This window comes from Genypterus blacodes, unplaced genomic scaffold, assembly GCF_046128005.1.
Source record: "Genypterus blacodes isolate CSIRO-AG114 ecotype Tasmania unplaced genomic scaffold, CSIRO-AGI_Gbla_v1 ptg000333l_1, whole genome shotgun sequence".
In the NCBI taxonomy this organism is placed as follows: Eukaryota; Metazoa; Chordata; class Actinopteri; order Ophidiiformes; family Ophidiidae; genus Genypterus; species Genypterus blacodes.
Genome location: NW_027467118.1, coordinates 54030 through 72500, shown reverse-complemented (window position 1 = coordinate 72500; position 18471 = coordinate 54030). Strand labels below are relative to the sequence as shown.

General features: G+C 44.3%; 2 protein-coding genes across 3 annotated transcripts in view; both read left to right on the top strand.

The window, feature by feature from the left end:
- Positions 1–11690, top strand: part of LOC142988516 (potassium voltage-gated channel subfamily KQT member 2-like) — a 12947-nt gene extending 1257 nt beyond the window's left edge. Inside the window, exons 3-20 of the mRNA XM_076137714.1 lie at positions 921–1011; positions 1284–1410; positions 1742–1917; positions 2196–2321; positions 2421–2531; positions 2692–2787; positions 3393–3487; positions 3852–3920; positions 4014–4043; positions 4255–4334; positions 4570–4590; positions 4636–4821; positions 5396–5443; positions 6030–6120; positions 7554–7685; positions 7989–8109; positions 8390–8565; positions 9529–11690. Of these exons, the coding sequence (XP_075993829.1) occupies positions 921–1011; positions 1284–1410; positions 1742–1917; positions 2196–2321; positions 2421–2531; positions 2692–2787; positions 3393–3487; positions 3852–3920; positions 4014–4043; positions 4255–4334; positions 4570–4590; positions 4636–4821; positions 5396–5443; positions 6030–6120; positions 7554–7685; positions 7989–8109; positions 8390–8565; positions 9529–10171 (2419 nt within the window). The 3' untranslated portion in view covers positions 10172–11690. The remainder of the gene's footprint in view (positions 1–920; positions 1012–1283; positions 1411–1741; positions 1918–2195; positions 2322–2420; positions 2532–2691; positions 2788–3392; positions 3488–3851; positions 3921–4013; positions 4044–4254; positions 4335–4569; positions 4591–4635; positions 4822–5395; positions 5444–6029; positions 6121–7553; positions 7686–7988; positions 8110–8389; positions 8566–9528) is intronic.
- A 228-nt stretch (positions 11691–11918) lies between these two features.
- ctsa (cathepsin A) lies at positions 11919–18295 on the top strand. Of its 2 annotated transcripts, none has more exons than XM_076137734.1 (14): positions 11919–12023; positions 12641–12807; positions 12903–13014; positions 13098–13148; positions 13232–13318; positions 13770–13925; positions 14284–14460; positions 14674–14765; positions 15104–15182; positions 15880–16028; positions 16550–16625; positions 16797–16886; positions 17761–17862; positions 18032–18295. In XM_076137734.1, exons 2-14 carry the CDS (start codon positions 12641–12643, stop codon positions 18113–18115), a joined length of 1422 nt encoding a protein of 473 aa, XP_075993849.1. In that variant the 5' UTR covers positions 11919–12023; the 3' UTR covers positions 18116–18295. The 2 variants fall into 2 exon arrangements, with proteins under 2 accessions (XP_075993849.1, XP_075993850.1); XM_076137735.1 differs by having other exon boundaries at positions 11957–12003.
- The last annotated feature ends 176 nt before the right edge of the window (positions 18296–18471 follow it).

Genomic DNA, 18471 nt, shown 5'->3' with positions numbered 1-18471 from the left:
ATCTCACGTCTCTCCTCTCATGTCTCTGCTCTCCTGTCTCTCTCCTGTCTCTCCTCTCACGTCTCTCCTCTCACGTCCCTCCTCTCACGTCTCTCCTCTCCTGTCTCTCCTCTCACGTCTCTCCTCTCCTGTCTCTCTCCTGTCTATCTCACGTCTCTCCTCTCACGTCTCTCCTCTCCTGTCTCTCTCCTGTCTCTCCTCTCACGTCTCTCCTCTCACGTCTCTCCTCTCACGTCCCTCCTCTCACGTCTCTCCTCTCACGTCCCTCCTCTCACGTCTCTCCTCTCCTGTCTCTCCTCTCACGTCTCTCCTCTCCTGTCTCTCTCCTGTCTCTCTCACGTCTCTCCTCTTACGTCTCTCCTCTCCTGTCTCTCTCCTGTCTCTCCTCTCACGTCTCTCCTCTCACGTCTCTCCTCTCCTGTCTCTCCTCTCACGTCTCTCCTCTCCTGTCTCTCTCCTGTCTCTCTCACGTCTCTCCTCTCACGTCTCTCCTCTCCTGTCTCTCCTCTCCTATCTCTCTCCTGTCTCTCTCACGTCTCTCCTCTCTTGTTCCTCCTCATGTCCCTCCTCTCCTGTCTCTCCTCTCCTGTCGGAGTTTAACTCTGTAAACTTTGATCTTTAAAATCTTTGTTTTTCTTTGATTATACTTCTGTTGCTGATCAATAAATGTGTTTCTCTCTAAATCTGGAAACGACAGAAAATGAAAACACAAGTCAGCACTTCACCTCCTCTCCTCCTCCTCTCTCCTTTCCTCCTCTCCTCTCCTCCTCCTCTCTTCTTTCCTCCTCTCCTCTCCTCTCCTGTCCTCTCCTCTCCTCTCCTCTCTTCTTTCCTCCTCTCCTGTCCTCTCCTGTCCTCTCCTCTCCTCTCTTCTTTCCTCCTCTCCTCTCCTGTCCTCTCCTCTCCTGTCCTCTCCTCAGGTTCCTCCTGGTGTTCTCCTGTCTGGTTCTCTCTGTGTTCTCCACCATTAAAGAGTATGAGAAGAGTTCTGAAGACGCTCTGTACATCCTGGTAACTCTCCTAATAATGTTCCTGCAGGAAGTGGAGACAATATAACAATACAAACAATATCAGTAATATAGATAATATAAACAATACAGCCCCCCTGGTCCAGGCAGACCCCCCCCCCCCCTGTTCAGCCTGAGGGTAGGGGGACTCGAGTGTCTTTAGATGCTTTCTAAATATAAATACACATTCTACACTGTGTGTCATATTATTGTTAATGGTGAGTTGTGTGCGTGTTTGTTGTTAGTTACATGTTATCTTGTGTGCTGTGCAAACAGGAAGTGGTGACCATTGTGGTGTTTGGCGTGGAGTACATGGTGAGGATCTGGGCTGCAGGCTGCTGCTGCAGGTATCGAGGGTGGAGAGGTCGCCTGAAATTTGCCAGAAAGCCTTTTTGTGTCATCGGTGAGTTTGACACTTTTCACGTTTTTCTGTTTAAAAAACGTTTCTTTGTTTTCTCCCAAAAGGAGAAAGACTGAAAGATCTCTATGAGTCATTATTGGACCTGAAGTTCTTTTATCTCCCTTTGTTGAACACACAAGTTCAAGGAAGTCGCTTTGGATAAAAGCGTCTGTTAGATGACCCTGATGTGATGTAATGGAATGATCTTAATTTTATTATGGACATTTTCATTTGTACAATTATGTAAGATCTAAATATGTTGGCTGACTGTGACCCCTGACCCCTGACCTGTCTGTCTGTCTCTCTCTCCCTCTCTCTCTCTCTCTCTCTCTAGACGTCATGGTGTTGGTAGCGTCCATATCCGTCTTGGCTGCGGGGACTCAGGGAAACGTCTTTGCCACATCTGCGATTCGGTCGCTTCGCTTTCTGCAGATCTTGCGGATGATCCGAATGGATCGACGCGGGGGAACCTGGAAGCTTCTGGGCTCAGTGGTCTACGCCCACAGCAAGGTGACAGATACCTCAACACCACAAAGCTAGGGTTAGCCTTGCTTAGCACAAAGAACTTTCAATAACCAGAAGTCACTCGCATGCGCACATGTGTACATGTGTACATGTGTGTGACAGCAGTATTGCGTCAGACGTCTTTGAATGATTCTGAACTGTATTGATCAGAGTTATTGATTATTCCCCTCACACATCAGGCTATCAGTGTCAATTCTGTTTCCTCACTTACTTCTCTACTTGTGTGTGTGTGTGTGTGTGTGTGTGTGTGTGTGTGTGTGTAGGAGCTGATCACAGCCTGGTATATTGGTTTCCTGTGTTTGATCCTAGCAAGTTTCCTCGTTTATCTGGCAGAAAAAGAAGACAATCAACAGTTTGAAACGTACGCAGATGCATTGTGGTGGGGACTGGTGAGACACACACACACACACACACACACACCCACATGATGCGTCTCACACACCCATATCGCATGATGATGAAATTTTCCCTCACCTGTTTTGTGTCAGATCACCTTGACGACCATCGGTTATGGAGACAAGTTTCCGATCACGTGGAACGGCCGCCTGCTGGCTGCCACCTTCACGCTGATCGGAGTTTCCTTCTTTGCTTTGCCTGCTGTGAGTTCATCCATTTTTTCCGTCTACTGAGCTTTGACCTGTGCAGACTTAATATGTTCAACCTTTCAAATCTGTCCCTCTCTCTCTCTGCCTGTCTGTCTCCCTATGGCCATATCTGTCTGCTCACCTGTCTGTCTCTGCTTGTCTGTGTGTTTCCCAGGGGATTCTGGGTTCAGGTTTTGCACTGAAGGTTCAGGAGCAGCACAGACAGAAACACTTTGAGAAGAGAAGAAATCCAGCAGCAGGACTAATACAGGTAAAACAGCTGACCTCTGACCCTTGGCATTCAGAGTTTGTGACTTAATTTGGGCCAGATGATCAGGTGATCAGATGATCAGTCGGTAGGGATTCCGCTTGAGTACCAAGTAAGTGGACTGGTAGCTGGTGAGTTGCCAGTTTGCCTCCAGGACACTGCCGAGGTGCCCCTGAGCAAGGCACCGAACCCTCAACTGCTCCAGGGCGCCGAATAATGGCTGCCCTGCAATAATTGGAAGTCTCTTTGGATAAAAGCGTCTGCTAAATGACTGTCATGTAATGTAATGATCGGAACTAAACTTTAAGTGAAGAAGCACCACTTTAGTTCCATGAGTGTGAGGCTGCAATCATCATGATTTTCATCATAGGAAATGTTTCCCATCACATATCTGAGAGCAGCACATGTAAAGACATCTCTGATATCTGCAGAAACTCCGCCCCCTCTCCAAGCTCACCAGAGAGGAGCTGAGGTCCTTCAGAGGTCTGAATATAAAGGAAAGACATGTTGCCTCTGAAAGGGGCCTGAGTTTCACTTAGAGAAGCGTCTCTTTAGATTTTATTCTGTTGTTTGTTTGATTTCATTGATGTTTTATTGACTGTGTGCAGGCAGCCTGGAGGGTTTACGCCACCAACCTGAGCAGAACGGATCTGACTTCAACCTGGGATTATTATGAGAGGACAGTGTCTGTGCCTATGTACAGGTACACACACACTCACAGAAACACACTTACACTGTCTGAGGATCCGTTTTTCTTGTGTCAAAGCTGCTTAGACATATAACAGTGAGACTACATGGCTGCATGATGCTGCTGTAGTTTCTGACGCAGTTACAGGAAGCTGAGCTGAGCTGGAGTGAGTCACTGAACTCCATCTGATCCACCGAGTCCCACTACGTCTTTAAGAAACCATTCAAGACCAACCAAGTCTTTCATAACTCTCTCTCTCTCTCTCTCTCTGTCTCTGTCTCTGTCTCTGTCTCTCTGTCTCTCTGTCTCCCTCTCTCTCTATCTCTCTGCCACTCTCTGTCTCTCTCTCTCTCTCCCCCCCATCGCTCTCCCTCTCCAGGTTGATTCCCCCTCTCAATCAGCTGGATTTGTTGAGGAATCTGAAGAATAAATCTGGACTCTCGTTCAGGTCTGTTGTCTTTACAGTTTTCAGGTCTGTTGTGTTTTGTCTTTGTGGTTATAATCTAATACTTTCACACGTTCACATGTCTGTCTGCTGCAGGAAGGACGTCCAGCCTGAACCTTCTCCCAGGTCAGTTAGTGTTCTGATATGCCTGATGTGATCTTTACATGATCTTTACATTTAATGAGACGGATTACACACACACACACACACACACACACACACACACACACACACACACACACACACACACACACACACACACACACACACACACACACACACACACACACACACACACACACACACACACACACACACACACGTCTTATCCCTGCAGTCAGAAGGTCAGTCTGAAGGAGAGGGTCTTCTCATCTCCGCGGAGTTCAGGGAGCAAAGGGAAAGGATCTCCTCAGCACGGTGGGTTCAAAAACACTACCATGATTATTTTGGTCAATTTCCCTTCATTGAAATTGAAAAATTATGTTTTCATGTTTGCATAAATAAAATGGCTATAGGTCCGTTTCAGACTTTTCCATGTTGTTCATGTGAAGTTCATGTTTGATGTTCCACTGTGAAAGCTTCGGCTCCTTCAGGCCTAACCTGTTAGTGAACCATGATGTCTGATTCTGGTGCCCCTGCCTTCCTTCTCTAGTTGTTCCCACTGTTGGTCTTGGTGTTGCTTCTGTGGTAGGTCCCGGTGTGGGTCCTCCTGGATCAGGGAGTGCTCCTGGTGTTCCTGGAGGTCCAGCAGGGGGCCCACAGGCCCTGCGACGTTCCCCCAGCATGGAGCCTAACCTGGAGGAAAGTCCAAGCAAAGTCCCTAAGAGCTGGAGCTTTGGAGAACGCAGCAGAACTCGACAGGCCTTCAGGATCAGAGGAGCCGCTTCCCGCCAAAACTCTGAAGGTAGCAGAGGTCTCAGATCCAGAAAGAGCCCGAAACACTGAAACACCTGAGGAACACAATGAGATTCCATTACATCAGCACTGTACTAATGCAGTTTTTGGTGCATATTTATGTAATTCCAGCTCTTGAACCGTCAAATGTTTTCTTTCACATTTGAAAGATTTAATTGGATAATTTATTCTGCCGTGATGGGAATAAATGCTTCCTCTTCAGATGATAATTGTTTGTAAAATAAACAAACAACCCTGATGATGAATGATAACTTTAACTTTTACCGTTAAATTTATTTCTGAAAATGGAAGAATTATTTTATGTGGTGGAATTTAAACTAAAGCATTCATATGAAAGAAATTAACAATTAATGTTTAATTTGTTCATGAATGTTATTGATACTTACACACATTTCAATAACAGCTTCATATTTAGTTTTTTTTATCACACAAGGCTCAAGAAACAGATTTTTAAATTTTTTTGCTGAACATAATTAGATTTTTTTCAGAAATGAAACAAACATGAATAATTGTTAAATCTTTAATAGAGAGAAAAATAACAAAGTTTCCTCTTCCTGCTGCAGTGCTGATAGAGATGCAGGATGAAGAGTTCAGACAGAAGAGCTCCCCAGGTCAGAGGTCACACACCACTCATGCACTCACTTACTCACCGACTGCTGTTGTTAAGCTTACAAAGGTCAAAGGTCACAGATACAGCCATGCTGTACGTGTGTCAGACATGAGTAGTAGCCGTTTGTAACTGTAAATCAAACTGTCACTGACGTAATCTGGATGTTTTAGAAGGTAAACAAAGATGTTTCATTTATCGTGTGTCATTTATTTTACTGTTTCAACTTTAAAGGAAACAATATAATGCTGGCGCCTCCTCTCTAACCCTATCCCTTCTCTCTAACCCTAACCTTCTGGTGAGCATAAGCCCTCCAGGTTACCTGTCAGCTCCATACAGGCGTGCAGGGAGTCATGATGTAGATGTTGGGGGGCTTCAGCAAGGTCCAGGTCCAGCTTCCTGAGGCCTCATCCACTCTAACACAGATGCCTTTGTATCTGTCCACACAAACAATGTTTTCAAGTCCCGATAATTGAGTTTAAGAAGAGAATGAAGTTCTCCAGAGTGGATCAATCTGATCTCTGGCTCATTGTCTTAGTGTGGACGGGTGATTGATGGGCGGGTGTCACCTCTGTCTTGTGTTGTTGCAGAGGTCGTCCTTCCAGGTGAAGACAGCTGTCACTGTGAGTTTGTCCCTCAAGATCTGACCCCAGGGTTAAAGGTCACCATCAGAGCCATCTGGTATGAGTTAATTTTTCATCTTTTTTTATTTGTTTATCTCCTCATCATTTCACTGCTTTGATTTCTTCCACACTGAGCTCATTCTGCTTTCATTCATCTTATTTTTGTTTTTGTGTTTATTTTGTGCTCACCCCAGGGTCAAAGATCATCACAGCTCTTTGGTAAGACCAGTTGGGTTGGGTTAGTCTCATTTCTCACTTTCTGTTTGTGTGAACTGCTAAAATTAATTTGCTGATGTGAGGAAAGAGATTTCCTCTTTTATTCTTCATGCAACACTTGGCATCGACATCTCCCTCATCATCACCATCATCATCATCCATTTTTGTTGCTGTTGCAATTGTTTATTTGATGTTTGGTTCTCAGTTGGTTTTGTTTTTTGATGTTACATTCGCCCAACTGACAAACTGCAAAAAAAAACATGTTAATAATATTTTATTGCAATTTCACCGTCGGTCCCTGCCACACCGCCGAATTGAAAGTCCAACTCCAAACATGTGTAGCCTAACATACAGTATTTCAATAACTTCAGATGAGGTGGATGTCTGATTGATACACAAGCTATACAGACAGACTGACTGACTGACTGACTGACTGACTGACTGACTGACTGACTGACATCATGTCTAATTAATAAGCTTCATATGTTGTATTTGCAGTTGGAGTTTTATTTTGGTGGGGCATCATACATGCAATGTGACTTAAGTTGTTTTTTTGGTAAATATTCCGATTTTGTATCTGCTCTAATTGCTTCCATTTCTCCCCAAAGTAAGAAGCAATTTCTTTATCAAAATCTCATGTGTGTAAATGTTCAGCTGACAGCACGGAATCCAACCGATCCTGCTCCCACATCACATCACTCCACATTACATCACATCACGGTCATTTAGCAGACGATTTTATCCAAAGCGACTTACATTACATTACCACCCATTACAGAGGGGGGAGCAGTTGAGGGTTTGGTGCCTTGCTCAGGGGCACCTCGGCAGGGACTCAAACCGGCGACCCTCCGGTTCCCAAGCGAAAGCCCTATCGACTGAGCTACTGCCGCCCCCAGAATCCTTTGTGGTATTGCTTGTGATCAGGTTATTATTTATATACTTAGTCTCGTCTTACTCTGGCGCTGTGATAATGAATTACTCTCTCATCGCCATGGTAACGTTAGAGACTGCAGTGTTCCAGTATAGTTTGATTCCTTTGGACTCAAACAGTCAGACGGCGACCGATCACAGCTGCGTTAGATTGTCTATTAGGCCTATTCTTACCTTTGTTATTGTAATTAATCACGTTTTTTCTTCTACAACCTCTGACCTTTTACCGGCAAAACAGAGCAATGTTTCTCATCTCATGCAAACAATTGGATTTTAAAGAGTTTTTTTGGACTAATTTGATCATTAAAAGGGTTAAAAGGTTTAATCTGTTTGTTTTTCTATTAGCATCATGCGTTTCATGGTGTCTAAGAGGAAGTTTAAGGAGAGTCTTCGTCCCTACGATGTGATGGACGTCATTGAGCAGTATTCAGCGGGACACTTGGACATGCTCGCCCGTATCAAGAACCTCCAGTCCAGGTTAGGTCCCCGACCTTTGACTCTCGTCCAATGTTATTGTTCTTTCTGAATGTGTCGAATTCACTTGGACTTTGTTTGGTGCTTCTGAGCAAAGCTAAGTGGCTATTTGTTTTTAATCTTTTGGGCACACCTTGCAGAGAGTGTGTGGATCGTGGAGCATGGCTGGTGTTTTGTTATGGTGCTTTGTTGTTAGCATCAGTATTGAGGTTTATTGTTAAGCAATTACCATGTAGTTGCTAGTAAAACCTGTGAGCGCACATCTTCTAGCTGAAGATCAGATTCATGCTGTGTCTCGATTTGCAGGGTAGACCAGATTGTTGGGAGAGGAACACCAATTGCAGACAAGGATCGTCCCAAAGCAGCCAATGAGGAGCTCCCAGAGGACCCGAGCATGATGGGACGGCTGGGGAAGGTGGAGAAGCAGGTCAGTAATGAATTATGAACCTTTGAATTATGGAAATCCATTTGTGCCAACATGATATAACACATTTCAAATGTCACTGTACTGCTTACATATATTTGGACATGCCTATTTTAATATCAAGAAAATGAGACACCTTTTGCATATAGAAATATTAATAAAGTAATATGATTGGAGCAGAATGTAAACAAAATAATGTCAAAATTAATAATTAGAGATATAAAACATGACCTTAATGTGGGATAAAGTGCCATTCTTTGAATGTTTGTTTTGTGTCCATCAGGTTCTCTCCATGGAGAGGAAGTTGGACTTCCTGGTTAATATTTACATTCAACGAATGGGAATCCCACAGGCAGAGACCGATGCCTACTTTGGTTCCAAGGAGCCTGACCCAGCCCCCCCCTACCACAGTCCAGTGGACCACATGGAGAAGAGCCAGTCAATACCCAAGATTCAGCAGTCAGTCTTTATTTTTTCTACAATTTACCACTTCTAACCTGCAACCAGTAAACTGCTATCAGTAACCTGCAGCTTGTAACTAGCAACATATAACAAGTAAAAAGCAATCAGTAATCTGCAAATTGTAACCACCAACACCTTACCTGCAATCAGGAAACTATAACAAGTAAAAAAAACTATTTGTATTTCAGAAATAGCAAACGTATGAGACGTCAGAGACAGGACTCCATGTTAGTCAGGACTCCATGTTAGAGTCAGGACTATGTTAGTCAGGACTCCATGTTAGAGTCAGGACTCCATGTTAGAGTCAGGACTCCGTGTTAGAGACAGGACTTCATGTTAGAGTCAGGAATCCGTGTTAGAGACAGGACTTCATGTTAGAGTCAGGACTCCATGTTAGTCAGGACTCCATGTTAGAGTCAGGACTCCATGTTAGAGTCAGGACTCAGTGTTAGAGTCAGGACTCCATGTTAGTCAGGACTCCATGTTAGAGTCAGGACTCCATGTTAGAGTCAGGACTCAGTGTTAGAGTCAGGACTCCATGTTAGAGTCAGGACTCCATGTTAGAGTCAGGACTCAGTGTTAGAGTCAGGACTCCATGTTAGTCAGGACTCCATGTTAGAGTCAGGACTCAATGTTAGAGTCAGGACTCCATGTTAGTCAGGACTCCATGTTAGAGTCAGGACTCAGTGTTAGAGTCAGGACTCCATGTTAGAGTCAGGACTCCATGTTAGAGTCAGGACTCCGTGTTAGAGACAGGACTTCATGTACATTGTTTTTGTTCAACACAGACTATTGTCATTTTAGTGATGCTGACAACCTGCTATGAGTGAATTGTGACATGTAACCTCACCTGTGAGTCACATCTCAAATCTACCTTGTTGCCATGATATTAACATGTTGGCTTGATGTTTACATATGTTCAGCGTGTTGATGATGTTGATGTGTTTTCATGTCCTGCAGGGTGTTACCTGGTGACCCTGTGGAGAAGAATCATGTCGCCACTCAGATGATTCGGTCCAGCAGCTCTACAGGACACAGGAACCACAACGCTCCGACTTGCCCACCCTCCACCTCCTTGCAGCCAATCAGCTCTCAACTCCATCAGCAGGCCCCACCCCCTCCACAGTGTGGCCATGGCAACACTCCTAGTCCAGTGAGTGATGGGTCAGTAGTCCGACTCCCGCCACCCCCCCCTGGAGAGAGACACAACGGGGGTAGAGGGCACCGTCAAAGCACTGGAGAAAGAGGGGGAGAAGCAGCCAATGGTGGAGGGGGAGGAGGAGAAATGAAGCCAGACAGCGACGCCTCCCTCTCCATCCCATCTGTTGACCATGAGGAGCCGGAGCGGTCATTCAGCGGCTTCTCCATCTCCCAGTCAAAGGAGAACCTTGACTTCCTCAACAATGGCTTCTACTCCTCCTCAACTAACATTGCTGACCACAGAGGAGAAGGAAGAGGAGGAGGAAGAGGAGGAGGAGGAGGAGGAGGCCCCTCCCGCTGCGCCACTGTCCGACCCTACATTGCAGAGGGGGAGTCAGACTCTGACTCGGAGCCCTGCGCTCCGTCACCACACCCTGAGCAGACCTGGGCTGGAACAAAATAGAAGACACCAGAGAGCAGCAGGGAATCAGACGAGACTGAACTGAACTGCAGCAGCTTAATCAAAAGCATCAAAGGAAGCTTAGAATGTTTCACCTTTTATCAGGATGATGATGTTTATCTTCACTGAGCACGCTCTAGCCTGATTGGTAAAAGATGCTTTTTAACCTTTCATCAGCATAATTTAACAAGTAAAAAACAACCAGCAACTTGTAACCAGAATCTGAAATCTGAGCCATGTTAAGACTTTACATGTGTCACCACACACACACACACACACACACACACACACACACACACACACACACACACACACACACACACACACACACACACACACACACACACACAGAGGAAACATATTTTTGTTCTGTTTTGTCATTGTTGTGTGGTCTTCACTGACTAAAAGGGGCCTGTTACTTCCTGAATGTAACAGCATGAAAAGCTACGTGCTGTTAAAATGTGAGAAATGAAAACAAAGCCTGTGAGCATAAAAGTCACAAAGTTAACAATGTACACTGGTGATTCTTTGATCAAAAATGATTCATATTGGTTCAACTACAGCAGATGGTAATGAGCCTCATGTGGTCAGTTTGGGGCTACACATGTTAAACTCCACCTGATGGTGGCGCCGCAGCTTTATCCACCAAATGGAATTGGAGCAATGGCGCTAAACCTTAAGCACCGACTGTACATAAATATCATTATAGTGTAAATCTCATTCTATCTTATTAATATGTAACCATGAATATCAGCAGATCACTTTATTCTTCTGTTCCACTCTTTGAGTGCAAACGTTGACATTTTTCGCAGCAGATTGTTTCCAATTAAATTAACCAGCAATCAAAATGTGGACGACATATGAAGAGGAAACCGTTCATGTCACATGATGATTATTACATATTACATTATCAGGTGAAAATTAACAAAGGATTTTATAGAGTTCACATTTTTACTCAACAACCTCAGAAGTGGAATTAGAAATTTAACAACTAACTTTTTTTGGGATTGTCTCCACCAAAGGTTTCACTTCCCATCAGCACTTGTTTGTTTTAAACATCGGAGCCAAATAATTCTTCCAACAGAAGCAGGAAGTTCTGTTTCACTTTCTAAAACCAAAGGAGACGTTTTGGTCCTAAATTTGAATTTTCAGTGTCCGTGAATTGAATGTTATTCTGGGGTTTGTTGGTTCAATGAAACTTGTTTTTGTTGGACTTTTAGTTTTAAATTTGACAGTCAGTCATGGTTGTGAACAAATTAAGTCATTGTGTATTGAAATTCTGTGAGTATCATGCAAACTTTGTCTCTTTGTTCTGTTAAGATTGTGACAATATGGCCTGACTGCGTTTAAATATAAACAAACACAGAGGTCATGTGATCAATGATGTGGAGTGGATGACCAGTCCCAATGCTTCTGACAACAGCGGTACACAACGTTACAACCAACAACAACCTAAACACTCATTTTACATGAGAAAGTTCACTTTGTGTCATTTCAAACAAGCTGTTACAAAACCTCATTTCATGACCTACAACAGTAATCATAATAATAAACCTATAAAAACAAACGTGTGTAGCATTTGATCAGTTTATTGTTTGTTATTGTTCACTTTAATGTCACTCAAAGTGAAGAGTAGCATCATTATTACTCAGTTTGATGTTTCTTCTATGACCACGGAAGATAAATAAAGTTAGAATGAAGTTTCAAACCAAAAACAACTTCTGCAGTGGGTGTGGTCACGTGACTGTCAGGCGGGTGTGGTCACGTGACGGTTGCATGTTGCGGTCATGTGACCTGCTGTGCTTCACAGTTGCAGCCTGTTTGAGGTTGCGACGGTAAGTGACGAGCAAACAAGGTGAGAGACACACACTCTTTCTTTGTTGCTCAGTCTGAGCTCCTCCGGCAGTGACGTTGAGCAGGAGGAAGACTGCTTAGGGTTTCCTGTTTGTCAGATGAACAGATTTAGCTGATTAGCTGTTGGACTCATTGCTCGTGTTGATCATCCGGTGTGCCGCTTGACTCACTGCTGATAGCTTCCGCCTTTATTTTTGAAAGAACGGATGAAAAAAGCTTTACGTCGCTATATTTTCAAGTAGAAATGCGACGGAATCGATCGGTTTTGAGATATTATTCTTGTCACCTGTTTAGCAGCTGTTCAGCAGCGTGGTGGCTTGTGGGAAGAAGGTTGTTTTGATGTGCAGACTCGGAGCTTAGCGAAGAGGAGAAGTTGTAAATCTACAAGAAACAATTCAAACTAAAGGCATTACACATCTCCATAAACAGTAATGTGGCATTTCTTAGAATCTCCTTTACACATTTGAGCTTATAAGATCTATGATGTGGGTTTGAAGATTATTGATGAAATATTGTCACTGTGCAAAAACAACAATGGCAACATTTTCTGTCGTGTACATTCTTCTGTTTACACCTTTGACTCTACAGTGTGTGTGTGTGTGTCTGTGTGTCTCTCAGATGCACATGTTGCTGTTGCCTGCTTTGCTGTTGGCACTGTTGCTGAGAGTTGACGGAGCTCCGGCTGCAGATGAGATCCTTTTCCTGCCTGGACTGCAGAAGCAGCCCAGCTTCAAACAGTACAGCGGCTACCTGAGCGTGTGTGACGGGAAACACCTGCACTACTGGTCAATACACACACACAGAAAACACCACTGTGACATGTACAACAATTGAGATCATGGTGGTTGCCAATCCCAGCTTTATGATCTTGGCCTCTCAGGTTTGTGGAGTCTCAGAATGATCCGTCCAAGGACCCAGTGGTTCTGTGGTTGAATGGGGGACCGGGTTGCAGCTCTCTGGATGGACTCTTGACTGAGCACGGTCCCTTCCTGGTAGGGATTGACCTGTGACATCATCCATGCCTGAATGTTTTTATGTGGTGCTGAGGTGTGAGGAGCTGACTTCTATGTTTCAGGTTCAGGATGACGGCATCTCGTTGGAGTACAACCCTTCCTCCTGGAACAAGGTGAGCTGACCTATAACCCTAGCTGTGGGGAGGAGCATGTTCAGACAGCATTCACATGACTAACACTTGACTGTTTGAGACAGATCGCCAACATGTTGTACCTGGAGTCTCCAGCAGGGGTCGGCTTTTCCTACGCTGATGACCAGAAATACAAAACCAATGACACTGAGGTCAGTAGTTGACCTTAACCACAAAGGTCAAAGGTCAGCCCTACACACTCCTAGAGCACAAAACACCTGTCAGCTGCACACACAGATTTACTTTAAGTTCATCTGTGGCTTAATTACAGGCTGGTAGATTTGCTTCTTTATTGAGGCCAATCATCCAATAGCAGCTTCAGCTGGGTGGACGTGGCGTTTTATTGGCTGACAGCTCTGATGACATTTACCTGCCTTTGGTCAATACATTCATTTTGTTACGGTTATATTTTTGTCTCAAGCACTTTTGTTTGTTTTAGCTCAGCTATTTGCTTTTCCATTGTTTTTATAGGGACTTTGTCTTGTTTGTGTTTATTATCAGTGATCTCTACATTCCTCTCCAGACATGTACACACATATGTGGAGTGAAGTGATGCTGAGATGTTTCCTGCACATTATTGTAGTTTTGTGTTGTGGACTGCAGGTCTCCATGATGAACTATCAGGCTCTGAAGGAGTTCTTCAGACTCTTTCCAGAGTTGTCAACAAATGAGCTCTTCCTGACTGGTGAGAGTTACGGAGGAATCTACATCCCAACACTGGCTGAGCGAGTGATGGAGGACGACAGCCTGAACCTGCAGGTACATATGAGTACTGCAGGACTGCCTCTTAATTACTGCGTAGCATGGGGGCAATTCTAGCATGAACTCAGAGGAATAGAACACATCAACGCTGTGACAGACGGTGTGCAAATCAGCTGTTTGCTGCAGGAAGTTTAAGTTTCTGATGAGATCTTTTTTTGGTTCCTACACATTTGCACTTTATGTGATCCGACTCCCCCAGTCACAATCATGAGCTGGGGTAAGTTGCTTGTCGTGTAACAACATAACATTTTGACTGTAGGCACGCTGATGTTTGGCAGGATGTTTGCTTGGAACTCTAGGTGGTCATGTGGTCCAGGAGGTCCTGGTTCTGTCATAATGATGCTGTTTACTGCAGGGCATTGCTGTGGGTAACGGGATGTCCAGTTATGAGATGAATGATAACGCTCTGGTGTACTTCGCCTACTACCACGGCCTGCTGGGAAGTCATCTGTGGGCGGAGCTACAGGCCTTCTGCTGTAATGATGGGAAATGTGATTTCTTCAACAACAAAAACCTAAACTGTTCCAACAGTGTAAGTCTAAACCACACAAACCTGAACCCAACTGATGTCAAACATGTCACTCATTTTCTGTTAAGAGGTATGTTTGAGTCTGTCTCTCTCTGTCTCTCTCTCTCTCTCTCTCTCTCTCTCTGTCTCTCTCTCTCTCTCTCTCTCTCTCTGTCTCTTTCTGTCTCTTTCTGTCTGTCTTTCTCTCTGTGCATCTGTGTCGCCGGCTCTCTCTAGCTGGCTGAGGTTCAGGTCATCGTCTACTCTTCAGGTCTGAACATGTATAACCTGTACGCCTCCTGTCCAGGTGGGATCCACCAGAGATTCAGGTAAGCTACACATTTTAACCTATGATCTCTCACATCATAAGTATGACTGCTTTCCTTCAGTCAAGGTGTGTGTGTGTGTGTGTGTGTGTGTGTGTGTGTGTGTGTGTGTGTGTGTGTGTGTGTGTGTGTGTGTGTGTGTGTGTGTGTGTGTGTGTGTGTGTGTGTGTGTGTGTGTGTGTGTGTGTGTGTGTGTGTGTGTGTGTAGTTATGTTAAATAAATAAGTAAATAATAAATTTGAGTTTGTTACATTGATCTAATGGTGATTGTAGATCAGCAATGTCACCTGCTGGTGAGCTGAGGTTTGTTGTCTCAGTCATGTGTTGTTTTGTTGTCCCAGTGTCGATGGAGGCGAGCTGATCATCAGAGATCTGGGAAACTCTTTCATCAAATCCCAGTGGACTCAGTTGTGGACTCAGGTCTGTTCTGGATCCATTCAAACTTGTCTCCATTTTTTATTTTTGTTTGCATGGTAGCAAACTCACAGCCCATTCACTTCACTGACAGAGTCACAATGAGCTGCAGACGCTACGATTCATTTAAATTAGATTCAGCCCACCTGTCTCCATGCGTGTGAGCAGGGGTGGCAGAAATGAATCTGTTCATGGAGGGATCATGATTGTTGTCAGTCAAGGGTCGGGCTTGAGTCACACATTCATATCTTTTAAAATGGTTCGGTGCCCACACAGAGAGGTCGTTTGCTGCTCTGGCCGCTCCGTTTGGACAGGAGGGTTTCATTCATTCAGTGTTTGGGCACACTTTTAATATTATTGTCTCCTGAAAGGAGGTGCTTAATGCCTGTTGGCTTTGGATTTTGGATTTGATTATGTTCTGCTTGAGGTGTCTAGGCACGTCTATGTTGACAAACATAACAAAATCATTTTTGTTAAAGTTTTGTCTGCATTCTGACAATATTAACTATTTAACTGCAACTGTTATTAGCTGTGTGTGTGTGTGTGTGTGTGTGTGTGTGTGTGTGTGTGTGTGTGTGTGTGTGTGTGTGTGTGTGTGTGTGTGTGTGTGTGTGTGTGTGTGTGTGTGTGTGTGTGTGTGTGTGTGTGTGTGTGTGTGTGTGTGTGTGTGTGTGTGTGTGTGTGTGTGTGTGTGTGTGTGTAGAAGCTACGTGGTCTGGCATCTGTCCACCGCTCAGTGCGTCTGGATCCACCCTGCACTAACTCCACCCCCTCATGGCTTTACCTGAACAACCGGTATGTCAAAGCGGCTCTGCATATCAGCCCTAAGGCTCTGGATTGGGTCATCTGCAGGTAAATCTTCTCTCCTCTTTTCAATGCTCACTGTTCTGATTGATGCATGGTATCCATGATATTTGTTGAGAATTCCTGGTAGGGTAGTTAGAAAACAGTGTGGACGTCTGTGTGTCTGTCTGTGTGTCTGTCCACACTATTGTATTTCCTCCCAAATGCCAGTTTGGTGCACTGGAAACTGAAAGTGCATCTCTGTGTGTGATCGCCCTCTTGGCGATCATTTAAATGATGGGCTCAGCTTTCCTCAAACCCATGAGGGATATCTGAGTCTGTGTGGAATGTGCTGCCCACCAGACGGCAAAATGTAGAATACACAGTGCAGTCAGCAGATGTGCTTTGGTCCCTTGTGAAGAAGAAATTGTCTGCTTTTCCATAAGCGCTCCTTTTCTCTGGAACACATCCATCCATAATGCAAAAATGTTCACAGGGGGGTGCTATCCACACCAGTGCACCTGCTCTGGGCTCATGATTGAACTTGAAGCTGAAAACAATCAAAAATATTGAGTCCTTTACTCTTGCAGCTCTGAGGTGAATCTTAACTATGGTCGTCTCTTCATGGATGTCAGGAAGCAGTACCTCAAGCTACTCGGAGCGCTGGTGAGTGAAAACGCTTTTCTGTTTGCGACCACGACCAGAACCTCCAACGCAGCAATCTGTAATGCTGGCCGGAGGCGAGGTTTTTACTGTCAGTCACTTGTTGGTATGAGTATCATCCTGTGTGAATGAAAATAACTTGTGGCCACGACTTAATTTTCTTTTTGTCTGCAGAAGTACAGGATCCTGGTCTACAATGGAGACGTGGACATGGCCTGCAACTTCATGGGGGACGAGTGGTTTGTGGAGTCTCTGCACCAGGAGGTGAATTTAAATTTAAAAAGTCCATCACCTACATAAGAACTTCTCCAGAAATGTTTCTCTGTGTGTAGCTAGCTGTGTGAGTCATATGATTATTATATACACTGCCTGGCCAATAAAAAAGTCGCCACCTAAAATAAAAAGGTCACACACTCTAATATTTTGTTGATTGATTGATGATTGATGATGATTGATTGATGATGGGAGAGTCGGACCACTGCCCAAAGCCTTCTCCAACACATCCCAAAGATTCTCAATGGAGTTAAGGTCTGGACTCTGTGGTGGCCAATCCATGTGTGAAAATGTCTCATGCTCCCTGAACCACTCTGTCACAATGTGAGCCCGATGAATCCTGGCATTGTCATCTTGGAATATGCCTGTGCCATCAGGGAAGACAAAATCCATTGATGGAATAATCTGGTCATTCAGTATATTCAGGTAGTCAGCTGACCTCATTCTTTGGGCACATAATGTTGCTGAACCTAGACCTAGACCTAGACCTAGTTAAATCCAGGTGGTGACTTTTTTTTTGGCCAGGCAGTTTGCATTTGTTCTGTCATGTACTGTTCCCTGATTGTATGTACTTCGTACCCCTTGTTGTGTGTACTTATTATGTTGTACTTAGTATCTGCATGCACTCTTGCACGTTTTCTATATTGCACTAGTTTGGTGATTTCTCGTTTCTCGTTCTATTTTCATTCTGCACTGTACTCTAACTGTTTCACAATAATTTCCCTCGGGATAATACACTTTCATCTTATCTTATCTTAAGTATAATCTAATTATACGCAGGCAATATACTTTCTATTAACCCAAACCAACCAAGGTTTAGTTGAATGGGACATCTGACGTCTCACTGTGAGTCTTTTTGTTTCAGGTGGAGGTGATGAGGCGTCCGTGGACCTATGTGGACACAGATGGTGAGCAGGTTGGCGGCTTCGTCAAAGAGTTCAGCAACATTGCTTTCCTCACAGTGAAGGTGAATCCTGCTATGTTACGTCTCTCAAAGCTGAGAAACAAACTTGTCTGAGCCTTTCAGCATTTCTTTACAAATCCTGCAACAAACATCGATCCTCAAAATGGTTTAGTTTTAACATCAACAACGCCGACCCGTGGTGCAGATGTTTAAAATTTGATTTTCTCTGCAGGGTTCTGGTCACATGGTTCCATCAGACAAACCTGTCGCAGCCTTCGCCATGTTCTCCCGCTTCATCAGGAGACAGCCTTACTGACCTCTGACCCTCTGGCTGCCAGCCAGTGCTTACTCTGTCCTGTTTCCTGTGATCAGTTGCAATGGCAACATAGGGTTGTCATGGTAACATGCACTGCCATCATTCTGACTGAATGACACACACTGATATTTCTGATACTGTCAAATTTTTCCAAAACTGAAAATAAAATGATAGAACAAGTATGTCTCTCTGTTTGCCTACCTGTCTGTCTGTCAGAACATCATTGACAGTTGTGAATAAATTCAACACAATGCCAATTTCCTGTGGACAAGTTTGACCAATCAGAACAGACCATGGTAAATGCCTGCAATCCATTTGAGTAATCTTTTAGATACAATAGCCAACCCTAACCCCCC